General features: G+C 39.7%; 2 protein-coding genes across 2 annotated transcripts in view; one reads left to right on the top strand and one right to left on the bottom strand.

Annotated features, from left to right (window-relative positions):
• MCPH1 (microcephalin 1) overlaps nt 1–17,692 on the top strand; it is a 440,996-nt gene that overhangs the window by 286,418 nt on the left and 136,886 nt on the right. The gene's annotated exons all lie outside the window — the stretch shown is intronic.
• ANGPT2 (angiopoietin 2) overlaps nt 1–17,692 on the bottom strand; it is a 62,435-nt gene that overhangs the window by 31,345 nt on the left and 13,398 nt on the right. Inside the window, exon 2 of the mRNA XM_063441119.1 lies at nt 1,946–2,101. Coding sequence (XP_063297189.1) covers nt 1,946–2,101 — 156 coding nt within the window. The remainder of the gene's footprint in view (nt 1–1,945; nt 2,102–17,692) is intronic.

The raw sequence follows: 17,692 nt of genomic DNA on the forward strand, positions 1-17,692 counted from the left end.
TAGGTATTTAAAGCAGCAGCAAACTAATTTGACCTTTCATTTACCAAATTAAGTTTAGTATTTGAATGTCTTTTTTTTTTTCCTTAAGCTAGAGAATACTTTACACTATTTATAGCCACATTTAAGTGTTTAATCAAATATTTTCCTGGAATTTGCCCTTTTCACACTGCATGCACAGATGTCTACAACCGTTATAACCAGCCACGTATTTGTAGAATGAGAACTAATTGCGCAGTGTAGCTGCAAGACTTTTGAATTGTCAATGTCCGAAGATACAGAGGCACAAACATAACACCATGCTTTGGCTGTAATATACCATTTTCAGATTAGAATAATGGAATTGGGAGGGGGGGGGGGGGGGGGACTACTTTCTGTTGTACCATCTTTGCCACTCTGGCAAAAAAAAATTCGATTTTTTTTTCTCAGTTCTGTTATCGTGAGTAACTCTGGTAAAATAAATTGGGGTTAAGTAACTGCTACCTGTATAACTGCCATTGTGCATGTGAAGGGAAAGGTAATGGGGCAATAAGTGGAAAGTGGCAGATTACAGTTTAAATTCTATGTGAGGATTTATTTGCAGAGTTATAGGTTTTAGTAACATGGCTATGTGTCTAGAAAAAAACGAGCTGTGTCTTCTTTGCGAGTAGTTACAATCAAGGTATTCATGTATATGGCGTTATAGAGCATTAGAAAGTGCTAAAGTGCATGTTATATTCAAGATATTTTTTAGGTTCTGACAATAAACAAACTGGTGGTGTATTTGCTCTTGCAGACAAGATGCACTCAAGTCATATTTTCCATCCCTATTCCTTAACCCCTTAAGGACCAAACTTCTGGAATAAAAGGGAATCATGACATGTCACACACGTCATGTGTCCTTAACCCCTTAAGGACCAAACTTCTGGAATAAAAGGGAATCATGACATGTCAGACATGTCATGTGTCCTTAAGGGGTTAAGGGGTTAAAAGGACACTATCAGCACACCGACCACTAAATCTCAATCTAGTGGTTGTCACTCAGACAGCCACAAGGGGGGGTGCTTCCGAAGAAACAGCAGAGTAAACTCTATTTTAATCAAATGGCTTCATAGAACTTATAGCGTTTTGCTGCGCATGCACACTAGCACTAGTCTCGCCATATAGGATCCCATAGGATGGAAAAATATTTTAGTTTTACTCTCTGCAGTTGGATGGGAGACATGAACAGCCAGTAGGCTACATATGTATATTATAATTTTCCTTTCATATTATTGAAAGAATGTCTGTTTCTACATCTATTCTTCTAAATATATAGTCTAAAGCGGAAAATAGTTGGTTCTTGCATTACAGCATTGTAACCTACTTACAGTAAGACCATTTGTGTAAGTCCTTGAAATAAATTGATCAATGAAAAATGTGTCTAGACTTTAATACAATGATTTCCTTTCATGTAATATGCTTAGTCCAGTGGGGACAAAAATCACAAGATACAGGTATACCTTTATTTTCTATATACATAACTGAAGAGAGAAGCATAAATTGTGGCAACATAATTACATGGAGGGGTTGCAGACACATCATAATAAACCAAGACACCAAATATCGTGGCATAGTTTTCTACTAATGACAGCAGCAGCCAATATCAGCTGCTTCCAAGGAGGACAGCTCTCACGGACTACAGCCAGCCAAGAACTAGTATTTCCTAATGCTTCACTGAAAATATATAGTATCAGTCAGACCATGTCAAACTGTTTTTAATGCACTTTGTGCCTCACAGTTGAGTATGGAGTTTTAAATTGTCTGTCCATTGAAATACATCAATTTACAATATAATATGTGTTCTGAGAGGTAGGGTCTTATCATGAGATCACCAGCAAGCATCTGGCAATGGCAGAATAAAGTGTTCGAGCAATAACTGACACCAGTTCCGCAGGAGGATATAAGAATGCAGGTTCAGTAGTATTACCTGTGCTTCAACATCAGTTAGCTTCCTTGTCTGCTCTGCTGTTTGGTTTAAAAGACTGGTTCCAATCTCTATCATCACAGCTGTCTGGTTCTGTACCGCATTCTGCTGCAGTTCCACCATTTCTTTCTTCATATTATCTTGAATGTAGTTCTCAAGCTACAGACACATAACATAAATATACGTTTAAACATCCAACAAACTAGATAAAATGATGCATATTACTTAATATGATGCATTGATGGTAAGGTTTATAAAACATACCTAATACCCAGAGCAAGAGTAGCCAATAAGGTTTAATGATGATGATTCAGCCATTGACTCTCCAATTGATATTTAACTCCACATCACGTAAGCTATAAGGTGGCTAAAGAACCATCGCCTAGTTTAAAGAGAAAAACTAACTTGAACGCCAGAAATGCATGTTTGTATTTCTAGAGTTTCATCCTGAATATGGCCCCCCTGCAAAACTAAAATAACAAAGTTGTACTCAATTTTATCCATCGCTGTGCTTGACTCCATCCCTTACTAAGATTATCATTAATAATGATCTTAGCCAAATCAAACCTTCTCCATAGAGAGGTATTGGGGGGCCTTCTGTGCCAAACAGTATCTCCTCTTATAGATTTGTTATGCTAATGCTGAGTGTGAGGTTGCAGAATGTCAATTCAGCAAACAACGAGGGACTGTAAAGAGAAAGCACCCCTAGTGGTGTTCTTACAGATTAATATAAACACTGCCTTTTCACAGAAAATTTAGTGTTTATCAATGATAAAAAGCAGGTACAGACTTCCTACACTAAAATCACTACATTAAGCTGTAGTGGTTCTGGTGTTTAGAGTTTAGAGTTCCTTTAACCCCTTAAGGACACATGACGTGTGTGACATGTCATGATTCCATTTTATTCCAGAAGTTTGGTCCTTAAGGGGTTAAGAAAACTGCTGGCAGTTCCTGCATCAGAAGTAAAAGCTAAACTTTTACGTTGTGCTCTAGACATTAGTTCCCTTCATCAGGATCTGTAACATTTAGCAGTTCTTAAATAATAACATCCTATGCTACACTGTAAATAATGTTCATTGCCCTTGATATAGCTACATTAATAAGCAAGTTTATTTACAGACTATTTTAGGAGAGCAGGCAGACAACTCAGATTGTAATTCTTAATATGTGCTTAAATGCACCATAACAATTTTATCAGAATAAAGTTGTTATGGTGCAAGAAGGCACCATGTCCCCTGCTGTCAATGAATGGTTTAACCCCAATGTGTTGAATCGACACCTGATCACTCTGCCCACAAGCACCCACCGTAGTCGAAGGTTTGAGTATGGAAGCCTTGGCCAGAGTGTCATTGATAGGCTGAGAGCGTCAGGCGCTTCTCTCAACCTATCAGTAGATCCCCATTCATGAAAGTGCTTGAAAAAAATCCGTACATTTCTCAAACTGATTTTTGAATGAGGAGCTACTGATTGTATCAGTGTGTCAGCTGACGCTTTCAGCCTATCAGTGGTGCCCCGATCCGAGGCTTTCTGATTCATGTCTCGAAGTTCGGCAGATGTTTGTGGGCAGAGTGATTGGGCACAGTAATTAACACTTTGTGGTTAAATCATTAAATTGCTGAAAGGTGGGTTTGAGTTGACTGTGTCCACTAAAATAACAAGTGACACGTTTCATAAGATGTGGCCCTTGCTAATAGACCTCTGCTGTTTTATAGTTTCCAAATCTATCCTTTTCTCAGTCCCAGCAATATAAATCAGCAATGGGCTTGTGTTTTTGGTTTAATCTTTATGAGCAGGAAATGTAATAGACTATATCCTGATCTACATCTTGGTATACAGTGAATATGAACTGAATAAAATCTACTAAACGTGTAATTCTGTTTCTACCCCACTGTCACTTACTGGCCTTTAGTCTGGTGTCAAATTTACAGTAAGTAGCCAAAAGAAAATCTGATAGATTCCAATGTTGTTACAGACTGTTACAAATACACACGTGTGTTTTATGACAACCAGCCCCCACTATGTAAACTATAACAAATGGATAATTACAATGACTGTACCCATCTCACAACCCATATCTCAGTCTCTACAGAAAGATATATGAAGGTCTATCTTTGAAAATATGAAGCAAAAAGTAACATATCAGATAATGTTGAAGAGAAAAACAAGGAATAACATATCAGATATTGATGAGGAGCTAGATAGGGCGTTCATTTGATGTATTCCTTAGCTGGAGGTTATTTAGATCTCTAAGAAAACTGTTTTGTCTTTGCCACTTAACTCTACGTTTTCTCTTGCCCCCGGTATGATTCATCAGCCCTGTTTGAGTAAGCTACGGGTGCCATTTATTGGAAGGCACCCAACATATTCATTGTTTGTATATAGAATGCAGACCTAAAGCATGGCTGGTGTAATGTATTCCTCTTTGTATAAATAACCAACATAACTTTCATTTTAAATGTCATATTACTTTTATTCTTTAGACGAAACCTATCACAAAACGAAGAACCTTTGTATCCGGTATGTTGAAATAGCCAGATCTGCAGTTGTCTACCAGACAGATGCTCAATGCTAATGGTAGACCTTCGGCACTCCAGATGTTGTGGACTATATCTCCCATAATGCTCTTACAGCCATAATGTTGGCAAAGCATCAAGGGAGGTATAGTCCACAACATATGGAATGTCGAAGGTTGTAGTCTGTCATTCACTAACATATTTATCTTGTGCTCAAGGCTTCCCTTTGAGACTTGCTGCTATAGTTATGAAATGTGTGCATGCTGTATGTGTCCTGCCTAAACATATCTATACACAGCAAGTTCTATCTATATTAAATATTCTGTTAGTCATTCCTAAAAAATATATATATACAACAATCAATGTATATATCTATCTATATATCATGTGTTCATAATCGCAGCTGCTCCTTTATGGGGTAAACAAACATATCCAATGAAAAAAGATAAGTTTTGGATATGAAACACAAGATAGCACCAGTATATACCAGCCAACACAGCAACTATCCTTGATTGCTCTGATTACTTTGAAGTAGTTGATTAGAGACAACTATAGCATAAGGGAAAGTGAGATACCTGCCTAAGAATATTTCCGTATTCCCTTATCAAAGTAAGAAGTATGGATAAAAAGAAGAAATCATAGCTGCTTCAACCTTGAAATTACTGTGCAAGTGACAGTGTCCATCAATGCATTTTAGCATTAACACTTGTGTATTACATACATGCCATCATTTCACATGTAGTGAAAACTCTGCTGTCCCCTGAAGATCCTCTGTACTTGTATTGTAGTGAAAGTTGTAACCTGAATTCCAGATTACTATCTTTGCATCTCACCTAAATAAATGAACCCTTGTGCCTTTGAAGCTTTGTCAAAGTTTACAACCATTAATATATAAATAATTCTTATCACTAGCCAATCTCTAGAATCTTATCTCTAGCTTTTTATGTATGGATCTGTGTGGTTAAGCTATGTTTATCTTTGGATTACAGGACATGGAAAGGCTTGCAATATCAAATCTACATGTTCCACACAACAGGGCATTGATGTACAATACCGTGCTGTCAATGCATCGCTAAGGTCAACCTGCAATCACAAAAGACATAGTTTTGTGTAAGATCTACTATACACTGGCCAATTTCCTACAAATACAGATCAAAAGATGTTATTTTTTAAACTTTCTTATTTATGATTGCTATTACATTGAGATTAAAGCAACGCAACACTATAGGGTCAGGAATTTCAAACATGTATTCCTGACACTATAGTGTTAAAACACAATTTAGGTGGCTGCTCCCCTTACCCAGTTTAGGTGGCCGCTCCCCTTGCTAAATGCCCCCATTAAATAGGATTTAAAAGTCACCTTTAGTCTAGCGCCGCGCAGGTCTGCTAGTGCTGGACCTGCCTCCGATTTACCTCCTTGACTGATATCATCAAAATTGACAATACCAGCCAATCCAATGTTAACGCATTGGATTGGCTGAGATTGTCAATTCTGATGATCTCGGCAGGGTGGGAGGCAGAGCCAAATGCTGTGCTGGCCAATCAGCATCCCCTCATACAGATGCTTCTCTATGGGGGAACGTTCAGCATCTCCATGCAGAGCGTGGGAACATTGAACACCAGTGCTGCACGTCTAGTGGCCATCCGAGTCACTGCCAATAGAGGTGTTCCTAGGCAGCAATGTAAACACTGCCTATTCTATGAATAAAAATGTAATTACATTAAAATTACCCCCATCATGGCATACCATTTGCAAAAGTAGACAACCCATGGTATTCAAAATGAGGTATGTCCAGTCTTTTTTAGTAGTCACTTAGTCACAAATCCTTGCCAAAGTTAACGTTCATATTTGTTTTTTGTTTTGTTTTTTGTTTGTTTTTTACACACAAAAACATCACTTTCACTGTTGATATCATCATTATATGTTTTACTGCTCTAAAACACTCATATTTGTGTTCAGCGATGTCTCACGAATACAACACCACTCCCATGTACAAGTTTTATGTTTTTTTTGGAAAGTAAGAGTCAAATATAGGGCTTGCAAATTACATGCAAGCCATATATAATTAATAACATCACATAAGTATGTAAAAATAATATATAAATGCATATAATTAAATCTTGCAGGAGGATTGCCTCAGTTGCTACGTTTTTCCCACAATAGGATACGGTGAGGAAGGTAAGTATTTGTCCTGTAGGGAGGACCAGATTATTAGGGCATGCAAGCCCTCCTTTTGTCGGGAAAGGGTTTAGATTAACTAATTAGGTCTAATTGTTTATTGAACTGTCAGAGGGTAAATGGACAGAATACTATGATTTACACATATAGGAGTAGAATCTTATAATAAATATTCTTGTTCTGTGAGACTTTAAATAACTGAGTTTCAAAATTTCCACTAGCCACATTGGTGAGCAAAGATGTTGCCATGGTGAGTAGAAATCCCATGTGCCATGAACCATCCATGTTTGCAGTGAGGGGCAAGGTTTAAGACCTGGCTAGTAACCTAGGTCTTGGGATTCCAAGCTTCTCTAGTACTATATAAATGTGTGTTTCTACGTCTCTATAAATATCTATTTTTGCAATATTCTCTTTAATTTCTGGAGAATCTAAAATGACAGATGGCTGGAACTGTGCCATTAGAGTTTTGGCAATGTTCACAAAGTATAGTTCAAGCATGTTCTATGATGCTATTAATTATTTGCTTAGCTAATACCAACATATTGTTCCAAGCTTATTTTATAATGGGACTCCCCTGTGCATCTTCTCTCTGTAGGTTAGTGATGTACCGAACTGTTCGCCGGCGAACATAGCGTGTTCGCATTCGCCACGGCGGGCGAACACATGCGCGGTTCGTTCCGCCCCCTAGTCGTCATCATTGAGTAAACTTTGACCCTGTGCCTCACGGTCAGCAGACACATTCCAGCAAATTAGCAGCAGACCCTCCCTTCCAGACCCTCCCACCTCCTGTACAGCATCCATTTTAGATTAATTCTGAAGCTGCATTCTTAGATAGAGGAGGGAAAGTGTAGCTGCTGCTCATTTGATAGGGAAATGGATAGCTAGGCTAGGGTATTCAGTGTCCACTACAGTCCTGAAGGACTCATCTGATCTCTGCTGTAAGGACAGCACCCCAAAAAGCAATTTTTAGGGCTAGAACATCAGTCTGCTTTTTTTTTTTTCTCTGTGTAATGTAATTGCAGTTGCCTGCCTGCCAGCTTCTCTGTCAGGCTCACAGTGGATACTGTGCCCACTTGCCCAGTGCCACCACTCATATCTGGTGTCACAATAGCTTGCATTTAAAAACAGCAGTTAGTTGTCTGCAAGCGTCTGGGTGTCAGGACTTCAGCATGTACTCTGCCAACTTCTGCCAGTCCACTTTGCCACTCATATCTGGTGTCACAATAGCGTGCCTTTAAAAAGAAAAAAGTTTTTCACTGTAAGCTAATAGCAGTCAGTGTCCTTCAAGCGGGTGTCAGGCCTTCAGCGTGTACTCTGCCAACCTCTGCCGGTGTACTTTGCCACTCATATCTGGTGTCACAATAGCGTGCCTTTAAAAAGAAAAAAAGTTTTTCACTGTAAGCTAATAGCAGTCAGTGTCCTTCAACCGAGTGTGTCAGGCCTTCAGCATGTACTCTGCCACCCTCTGCCAGTGTACTTTGCCACTCATATCTGGTGTCACAATAGCGTGCCTTTAAAAAGAAAAACTGTGTTTCACTGTAAGCTAATAACAGTCAGTGTCCTTCAAGCGGGTGTGTCAGGCCTTCAGCGTGTACTCTGCCAACCTCTGCAAGTGCACATTGCCACTCATGTCTGGTGTCACAATAGCGTGCATTTAAAACCAAAAAAACTTTTTTCACTGTTATAGATTGAATAGCAGTCAGTGTCCTTCAACCGAGTGTGTCAGGCCTTCAGCGTGTACTCTGCCACCCTCTGCCAGTGTACTTTGCCACTCATATCTGGTGTCACAATAGCGTGCCTTTAAAAAGAAAAACTGTGTTTCACTGTAAGCTAATAACAGTCAGTGTCCTTCAAGCGGGTGTGTCAGGCCTTCAGCGTGTACTCTGCCAACCTCTGCAAGTGCACATTGCCACTCATGTCTGGTGTCACAATAGCGTGCATTTAAAACCCAAAAAACTTTTTTCACTGTTATAGATTGAATAGCAGTTAGTTGTCTTCAAGCGGGTGTGTCAGGCCTTCAGCGTGTACTCTGCCACCCTCTGCCAGTGTACTTTGCCACTCATATCTGGTGTCACAATAGCGTGCCTTTAAAAAGAAAAACTGTGTTTCACTGTAAGCTAATAACAGTCAGTGTCCTTCAAGCGGGTGTGTCAGGCCTTCAGCGTGTACTCTGCCAACCTCTGCCAGTCCACTTTGCCACTCATATCTGGTGTCACAATAGCGTGCCTTTAAAAAGAAAAAAGTTTTTCACTGTAAGCTAATAGCAGTCAGTGTCCTTCAAGCGGGTGTCAGGCCTTCAGCGTGTACTCTGCCAAACTCTGCCGGTGTACTTTGCCACTCATATCTGGTGTCACAATAGCGTGCCTTTAAAAAGAAAAAAAGTTTTTCACTGTAAGCTAATAGCAGTCAGTGTCCTTCAACCGAGTGTGTCAGGCCTTCAGCGTGTACTCTGCCACCCTCTGCCAGTGTACTTTGCCACTCACATCTGGTGTCACAATAGCGTGCCTTTAAAAAGAAAAAAAGTTTTTCACTGTAAGCTAATAGCAGTCAGTGTCCTTCAGCGTGTACTCTGCCACCCTCTGCCAGTGTACTTTGCCACTCACATCTGGTGTCACAATAGCGTGCCTTTAAAAAGAAAAACTGTGTTTCACTGTAAGCTAATAACAGTCAGTGTCCTTCAAGCGGGTGTGTCACGCATTCAGCGTGTACTCTGCCAACCTCTGCAAGTGCACATTGCCACTCATATCTGGTGTCACAATAGCGTGCATTTAAAACCAAAAAACTTTTTTCACTGTTATAGATTGAATAGCAGTTACTTGTCTTCAAGCGGGTGTGTCAGGCCTACAGCGTGTACTCTGCCAACCTCTGCAAGTGCACATTGCCACTCATATCTGGTCTCACAGTAGCTTGCAAGCAAAGTACCACTAATCCCCAAAAAATGACAGGCAGAGGCAGGCCACCCCGCAGGGGCCGTCGTGGTGCTGTGATTCCCTTTTGCCCTAGAATAATGCCCAATTTTCAGAGGCCACGTACCCTGAACTTGAAAAGTTCTGAGGACATAGTTGACTGGCTAACACAGGACACCCAATCTTCTACAGCTTCCGCTCGGAACCTTGATGCACCATCCTCCTCCAGCTTAGCTTTGGGCACCTTTCAAGATACCACTCACCCGCCTGCCGCCACCACCAACACTAGCACCACAGCCGCTTCACTTTATCTGTCAGAGGAGTTATTTACACATCCGTTTGAAGAAATGAGTGATGCGCAACCATTATTGCCAGAGGATGTAGATAACAGGGATATGTCTCAGTCAGGCAGCATTACACACATGGACGTACGGTGTGATGATGATGATGTTGTACCCGCTGCTGCTTCCTTTGCGTAGTTGTCAGATACAAGTTGAAGCGGTTGATGATGACGATGCGTCCATGGATGTCACATGGGTGCCCGCTCGGCAAGAAGAACAGGGCGAAAGTTCAGATGGGGAGACAGAGAGGAGGAGGAGACTAGTTGGAAGCAGGGGGAGGTCGTCGCAAGGAGCTAGTGGCACAGTCAGACAGCATGCATCGGCACCCGGGGTCAGCCCGACAGCACGCCAATCAACGCATGCTGTGTCCACCACCAGAATGCCGTAATTGCAGAGCTCAGCAGTGTGGCATTTTTTGTGTGTGTCTGCCTCTGACAACAACGATGCCATTTGCAACCTGTGCCAAAAGAAACTGAGTCGTGGGAAGTCCAACACCCACCTAGGTACAACTGCTTTGCGTAGGCACATGATCGCACATCACAAACGCCTATGGGATCAACACATGAGTACAAACAGCACACAAACTCAAAGCCGCCATCCTCCTCCTGGTCCAGCATCTTCAGCCATGTCAACCACTGCTGTCCTTCTTGCCCTATTCTGCTCTGTGTCAGTGTGTATCAGGGTCCCTGAGGACAGGTGTCAATCCATATCTGCCAAGTGACCCTATGTAGGGGGAACAGTCCCTATTCTGCTCTGTGTCAGTGTGTATCAGGGTCTCTGAGGACAGGTGTCAATCCATATCTGCCAAGTGACCCTATGTAGGGGGAACAGTCCCTATTCTGCTCTGTGTCAGTGTGTATCAGGGTCTCTGAGGACATGTGTCAATCCATATGTCAAGGTGTCAATCCATATCAATTGTGATTTAGGAATGTTAGGTGATTTATGCCCTTTATGGATTAAAACCAGACTCTGCATCAACTGTGTAATTTTCCATGGGAGTTTTGCCATGGATCCCCCTCCTGCATGCCACAATCCAGGTGTTAGTCCCCTTGAAACAACTTTTCCATCACTTTTGTGGCCAGAAAGAGTCCCTGTTGGTTTTAAAATTCGCCTGCCCATTGAAGTCTATGGCGGTTCGCCCGGTTCGCGAATGTTTGCGGAAGTTCGCGTTCGCCGACCAAAAATTTTGTGTTTGCGACATCACTACTGTAGGTTATAACTGCAGCGATTTGCAAAACACTGCAGCCGCTATAAGTACACTATCCCACAAAGAACATCAGAGGAAATGTAATCTTCTCACTGTCTGTACAAGTTGGGAGCAGACCACCAGCAAGTCCCACCTTCGTAAATGGGAAATAGTGTACGTATATTGTACAGCAATTTCATGCATGTTTTTACACGAATGAAACTGAAGTACATACTACATGAAACCCTTCTTCGCTGGAGTTTATAATATAATCAGTACGCGCATGGAAAATTATGCTATCCATAGAAATGGTTGATACGTTTCATCTGCTAAATCTTCACATTCTGAAAATGTGCAGCAAAATAACTGGGACAAAGTTTAATATCTCCTTTATTTTGCTATTAGCTTTTCTTCAAATGCATTTAAAGGGGGCCATTTGCAGTCTATAGTGTCCATTTAATATTCAAAGCTGTCACTCCCTAGATGCTATTGAAGATGCCAGTCCAACATAACTGTTATTGTTAGGTGAGGCTAGATTAAATTCATAAAATAAAACACTGGAACATTCCTTTTATTTTTTTTAAGCATCACACACAAAATAACAGAAACAAATATTGTTTGCATTTAATATAACATTTTATTAAAAGGAAATTCGTAACTAACAAAACAACCCACTTAGCTCACAGCATGAACCTAAAACTGCTGGATTTCTCAGGGCAGGTTCATGAGAAAAATTCTTTGTGTCCTGTTTTGGCTGCAGAGATGCTGTGTAAATGCTGCAGCGACAAAGCCTCCAATATGCTTAATGTTACAATTCTGAACCTACGTGCTACGTACATCGCCTCAGCCCAGGTCAAAGGAAAGAAAGTTTACAAACTATGACACCGACTATCAGCAACTAATATAAGTGGGAGAACAAATGCTTGTTTATCCTCCCAGGATCAAATGCATTCATACTTAAGGCAAAATAGTCCCTGCTTTGTTTTATGTATAACTTATAAAAAGTACTGGATTTATTAAAAAATAAATACATAAATAAAATCCACAGCTCATAATAGACATTTTTAAATAAAGAATTGATCTTGATGGATGATTTTTTTTATTTTTTTAAAGCATCCCTGATAAAATCAACAATGTGGTCATCATAGCCAGAATACATTACTTAGACCATAAACAAATGGTTTTATGTCAACCCAATATGCTGTCAGCGCACACTCTAGTTGAGTGTTTTGTTTATTATCAATTTACCATATTTTGACATGTAGTCACACAAAGTATCAACACAATTTTGGCACTTGATCTCCTTTTCATCTTAATATTGTTATTTTCGAAACATTTCACTCCGTGTTCAGTCTTCGTATGAAGTGTACATGGATCATTTACAATACAGATTATTAAAGAACAATAATACTAATTGTACTCTATTGCTACAGTTAAACTACATTTTTTTTTAAATGCTCATACATTTTAATTGTCTTAGTCATTGCCTTTTTTTTTTTAAATGCATGCCGTTCTTTGAGATTTATAGGCTCAGGTAACTCAAATGATAGCACTGTTGCTCAGACCTCCTACTGATGTCTAACCTTAGGTCAGTTTTAATATGTGTAATTTGTCTAAACATTCTTCTCAAGAGAGAAAATTAATTACATGTGCTTAAGACATTGTATAGGTCTTAAATGGTTAGCTTCTCACATAAAAGGAAGCCTTCTGTATGTTCAAGCATTCGCAGATGGGCAACAAAAGCCCATATAATAGGACATCTCAATCGACCTCAGGTTTCCTTCTCCTCCTATTGTGCATGGTCCAGTTTAGTTTATCAAACGTTGCTGACCTATGTCTTCTAAAATATATAAATGAGAAATGAAGGTGTAGAGTCTTCTAAAACTCTCACTTTCGTCTGTTCATAGAATATAAAGACAAACACTTCTGACCACTTTCAACCTTATAGGGTTATTTACTAAAGCGAGAATTCAAAGTGAATTTAAAAATTAAGGCCAGAGTATCCAAACTAAAAACATAGCTGATTTAGAGGATTTTTCAACACAACACAATGTGAATATTAATGAATGTAAGGAGGAGTGGATGGACAATTAATCTGAAGTATAAAAGTCACAAAATGAAAATATAATGCACACATAATCGTTAATAACGGACGACCCTGACACACACCGTTAAACATAGAGGACACTGACGCACACATAAACACAGTGATAGACACACTTACTGAGAGAGACTGATTTGAAACAAACTGACATACTCCCAAAGATTTGACACTCACTGACACACACATTCACTGACAGATACATACACTTTGTCACATTCACTCACAAATTATTATTTGTATTTAAGTCCATCCAGCCTCTGCAAGAACTGGAGTGTATTCTTTCTCTGGAGTCCAGTGTGTGGCTTGTGTAATCTTCATGTTCTTCCATCACTGCTCCCTTACAGGAAGTGCAAGGGAACAGTGCTGGAAGAGTATGAAGAGTACAGTTCCCTTGCCGCCTCCATTATCCCCCCAGCCAGCTGGGTTGTTGCAAAGGTGGCCTACTGGCCACCTCTTGACGTAACCCCTGACTGTGTTGTATGTACCCTATTGAGAAACTAGGTTTTGTGAGGTCTACAAACATTAGTAAACTGAAAAACAAATTACAAAGGTTACTTAAAGGGACACTATAGTCACCCAGACCACTTCAGCTCAATGAAGTGGTCTGGGTGCCAGGTCTCTCAGGTTTTAACCCTTCAGATGTAAACATAGCAGTTTCAGAGAAACTGCTATGTTTACATTTGGGGTTAAGCCAGCCTCTAGTGGCTGTCTCCTATGTGGCTTTCTGTGGCTGTGATTGGACAGCCACAAAATCTCTGGGTTGGTTAGATGGGGAGGATTTTCAAAGGCTTCAAACAAGAACTCTGCAGCCTTTGCAAGCTGTTTTTATTTATAACCCGATGTAAAAATGCATAACTATATTTGATTTATTTATATTTTTTTATTTGGGCAGTGGAGTGTCACTTTAAGTCAAGATTAATTTCTATTTATTTTCCAATATATTTTTGTATTTCAGGGGATTTGGTAGTTTCATCAGGTCTTGTAACCTGCCACACTCTTAATCCAAAATACCATTAGCTGAAGCATGTAAAACGGAAATAAGCACTGAGTAATATGAAATGAAATAATCACTTGTGAGTTTATTTGTTATACTTGTATTTTGACCATTTGTATCCTAAGGATGTTAACTCTTGCTTTGTGGTCCCTTATCTGTGCTATACCTAGCAGCCTAAACATCACATCCCAAACAACTGTTTAAAGTTGAGGGGTTTCTCTCTTGTTCATACCTGTTCTCCGTGAACCACACAGGATGTTTTTCCTTTTTTACTTTATTTGCAACCATCATAGTAAAATCATCACAGTAGAAGTCTGGTGGATAATTTGATGCTATCAATAAGTTAAATCAGTAATCAATAAGTAAAATCAGTGTAAAAATGAATGGTAAAATTACTTGCAGTGTTGCAATAGTGCATGTGTGATAGTGACTCCAGGTCCCTTGTTATCTTGAAGCTCTTAACCTCCATCAAATCCGCATCCAGCTGGCTTCCTTGTGATTTTATGAAAAGCCAGCGGGATGCGGGTAAGTTGACATAACTACTAAAATGGTTTGAGATTTTACTGTGGGGCAGTGCAAGTGGACTTCTGGTACCTTAACCTCTACCACAAGTTGTAGTGTTTATACCTGTGACCAAAAGTAGCCAATTTATACAACACATTGTGAGTGGGGCAAATATTTTAAATATTCTACATTTAGGACAGGTTTTCCACTTTTTAATATTCCTCCATAGCTCGGAGGCGGTGTATCTTGTCTCAGAAGATGATTCTTTCTGTCCTGATTTAACAATGCCTTAATTCCAGAGTATCCTATTGACTATTTGTTATACCTGCTAAACACATATCCTTGCAAAAAACATGCTTGCCAAGTTTGCCACTCAGTCTACAAGGGTAGTCAAGCTACAAATACTCTGTGAGGGAGACTGCAGGCCTTTAAATAGTTTCTCTAATGTACGAAATACTAAAGGTACTAGGCTAGTTACTAAAACATCATAGTTGATTATGATAAATATGTTACACATAAATTAAATATACCAGTATATGTATATATTGCAAAACCTATTTTCTATGTTATGTGAAGAGCCTTTAGTCTCAAGGTTTTTTTGCAATAGAAAATGTACATCTGGTATTAACTACCATTTTAATGGGTCACGTACAACTAGGAGCATTTAATAGAAAAAGTATACATAAATATTTGACAAAAATAACCCATTAGTTTCTAAATACCAGTTTCCTTCGATACTGGAAGCAATCACTGTATCCAATAATTACCTCAATGAACTTGACTCTTTAGTCATTGAAGCCTAATGGTCAAGATATATGTCATTTATGATCAATAAAAGCTAAGTACATGGCATGATTAGACTTTTTCTTTGTTCTCTTTTTCTCAATCCAACAGAATCCAACAGCTATGAAAATAGAAGGATCCATTGTTGGCTCCAACAGAATAGGACTGCAGTAGTTTGACAATTAACTTTGTTAGAGTATTTGAAGTCTATTAACTTGGGTGACATGACAGTGCTCTCCTAGCCAAATTCTTGAGAAGTATGAAGACACATAACACTTTTTGTAAAATCGTATCATTCATCTTTCTGTACCCTAGTAAATAAGCTAAACTTTAAACTTACTCAACAATTTGACAGAGCACATTTGACAGACAAAGCACATTTGTACCACAGGTCGCAGGGCATACTTGTAAGGGTGGGGGAGCAAGGGTAGGGAGATAAGGCTCCAGAAAACATCCCTGTTAGATGTATTTGCCCTTAACAAATGTTTGACCTCCGTTTACAAAAAGAGTGCTATGAAGGATGGAGACGAGTCAAAGATCACATGTCTGGAGTGATTCCTTTCATTTAACTGTTTGTTCACAAGGATTGATGTTCCACCACGAAGAAACAGAATAGAATATAGAAAAGAAACATAGTTCTAAGGATAAATATCACCCAACTTGTAGTGTGATCTTATATACACATTGTACAAGGTATGGATCCAGGAGCTTTGAATGATGAATGTGGAACTTCTTAGGAGCCCTTTACTTTAACAGCATGATGTTCTACATACTTGTGGATTTGGATAATCAGCTGAAGAGCATTTAAGTAGTTTTCTCCTTTGATGATTCAATTACATATATATGCTTGTAAACTCTGCAAATTAAGCAGTGGTGTGATTGTGATGGCATGAAAAACTATAAATAATATTGAATAATGCGTTTAGAAAACTCTAAGTTAATCCACCATGTAAGACAGACTGGCATGGTAAAACAGAGGACCGATCTCAAATTATCCAGCAGGTTTTAGCAGCGTATAAATGACAACTTTAAAATGAACAAACTTACATTAATTCACTTAAATTGTAATCGCTGATTTAAAATATACGTATTAGGTGATGCCATTTAGGAGTTGGTTATGAAAGAGTGCAGGCTCTGTGATTTTAATAAGCAACCCAAGTCAGGAATCTGCTGTAATCTGTATTACATTCCTACGCTGCATGTTTTCACTGACAGGGTCAAAAGGATTTGTGATGACAATAAAACAACCACATACTATACCTTATTGAGGTTTCTTTTCCAGAACTATCAGCCTCATTTAGACATATTAATCGCATATGTGGTTTTTCCGTGTAAAACAGTTGTTCATGCTGAAGTGCATGAAATACAAGATTTATTTTTAGTTGTAAATGATTGTGAATAGGTTCTCCTCAGAAATTAGTTGCATGCAGTTTCCAATTAGCATGCTATGCACCTGGATAGCAGCGCATGCTGTTCAGGAAACATATGGATGCGATCCGTGTAGTTTGAGTATATAACAGCATTAATGCTTTTAAATACCTGTGGAACACGGCTCCAGCGCAGACCTGCAGAACTGTGCAGTGAAGACCAGACCATCATGCTCAAAGGTGGGATATATAACATCAGGTTTGTGATACTAGTGGTGGTTCAAAGATTCCACAGGAGGATGACCAAACTCCACATCTACTGCATCAGGGTGTCTCTTCTTAATCCCCATACACACACATATTTTGCACATGTACAGACTCAGGGGAGAGGCTGTAAAAACCTTTCAATCTTCCATTCATGCCTCAAAAGGCTGAGTGGAAGCAACATCAGCAAATGGAAGGTGAAACATCCAGAGCCACAATTCCCTTCTAAGAAACATGGAGAACTGAGGGGACACAGCAATGTTCCAAACGGCATGGAGAACTGAGGGGACACAGCAGTGTTCCAAACGGCATGGAGAACTGAGGGGACACAGCAGTGTCTCAAACAGCATGGAGAACTGAGGGGACACAGCAGTGTTCCAAACGGCATGGAGAACTGAGGGGACACAGAAGTGTCTCAAACAGCATGGAGAACTGAGGGGACACAGCAGTGTTCCAAACAGCATGGAGAACTGAGGGGACACAGCAGTGTTCCAAACAGCATGGAGAACTGAGGGGACACAGCAGTGTTCCAAACAGCATGGAGAACTGAGGGAACACAGCAGTGTTCCAAACAGCATGGAGAACTGAGGGGACACAGCAGTGTTCCAA

Source organism: Pelobates fuscus, chromosome 2 (genome assembly GCF_036172605.1).
Source record: "Pelobates fuscus isolate aPelFus1 chromosome 2, aPelFus1.pri, whole genome shotgun sequence".
Lineage (NCBI taxonomy): Eukaryota > Metazoa > Chordata > Amphibia > Anura > Pelobatidae > Pelobates > Pelobates fuscus.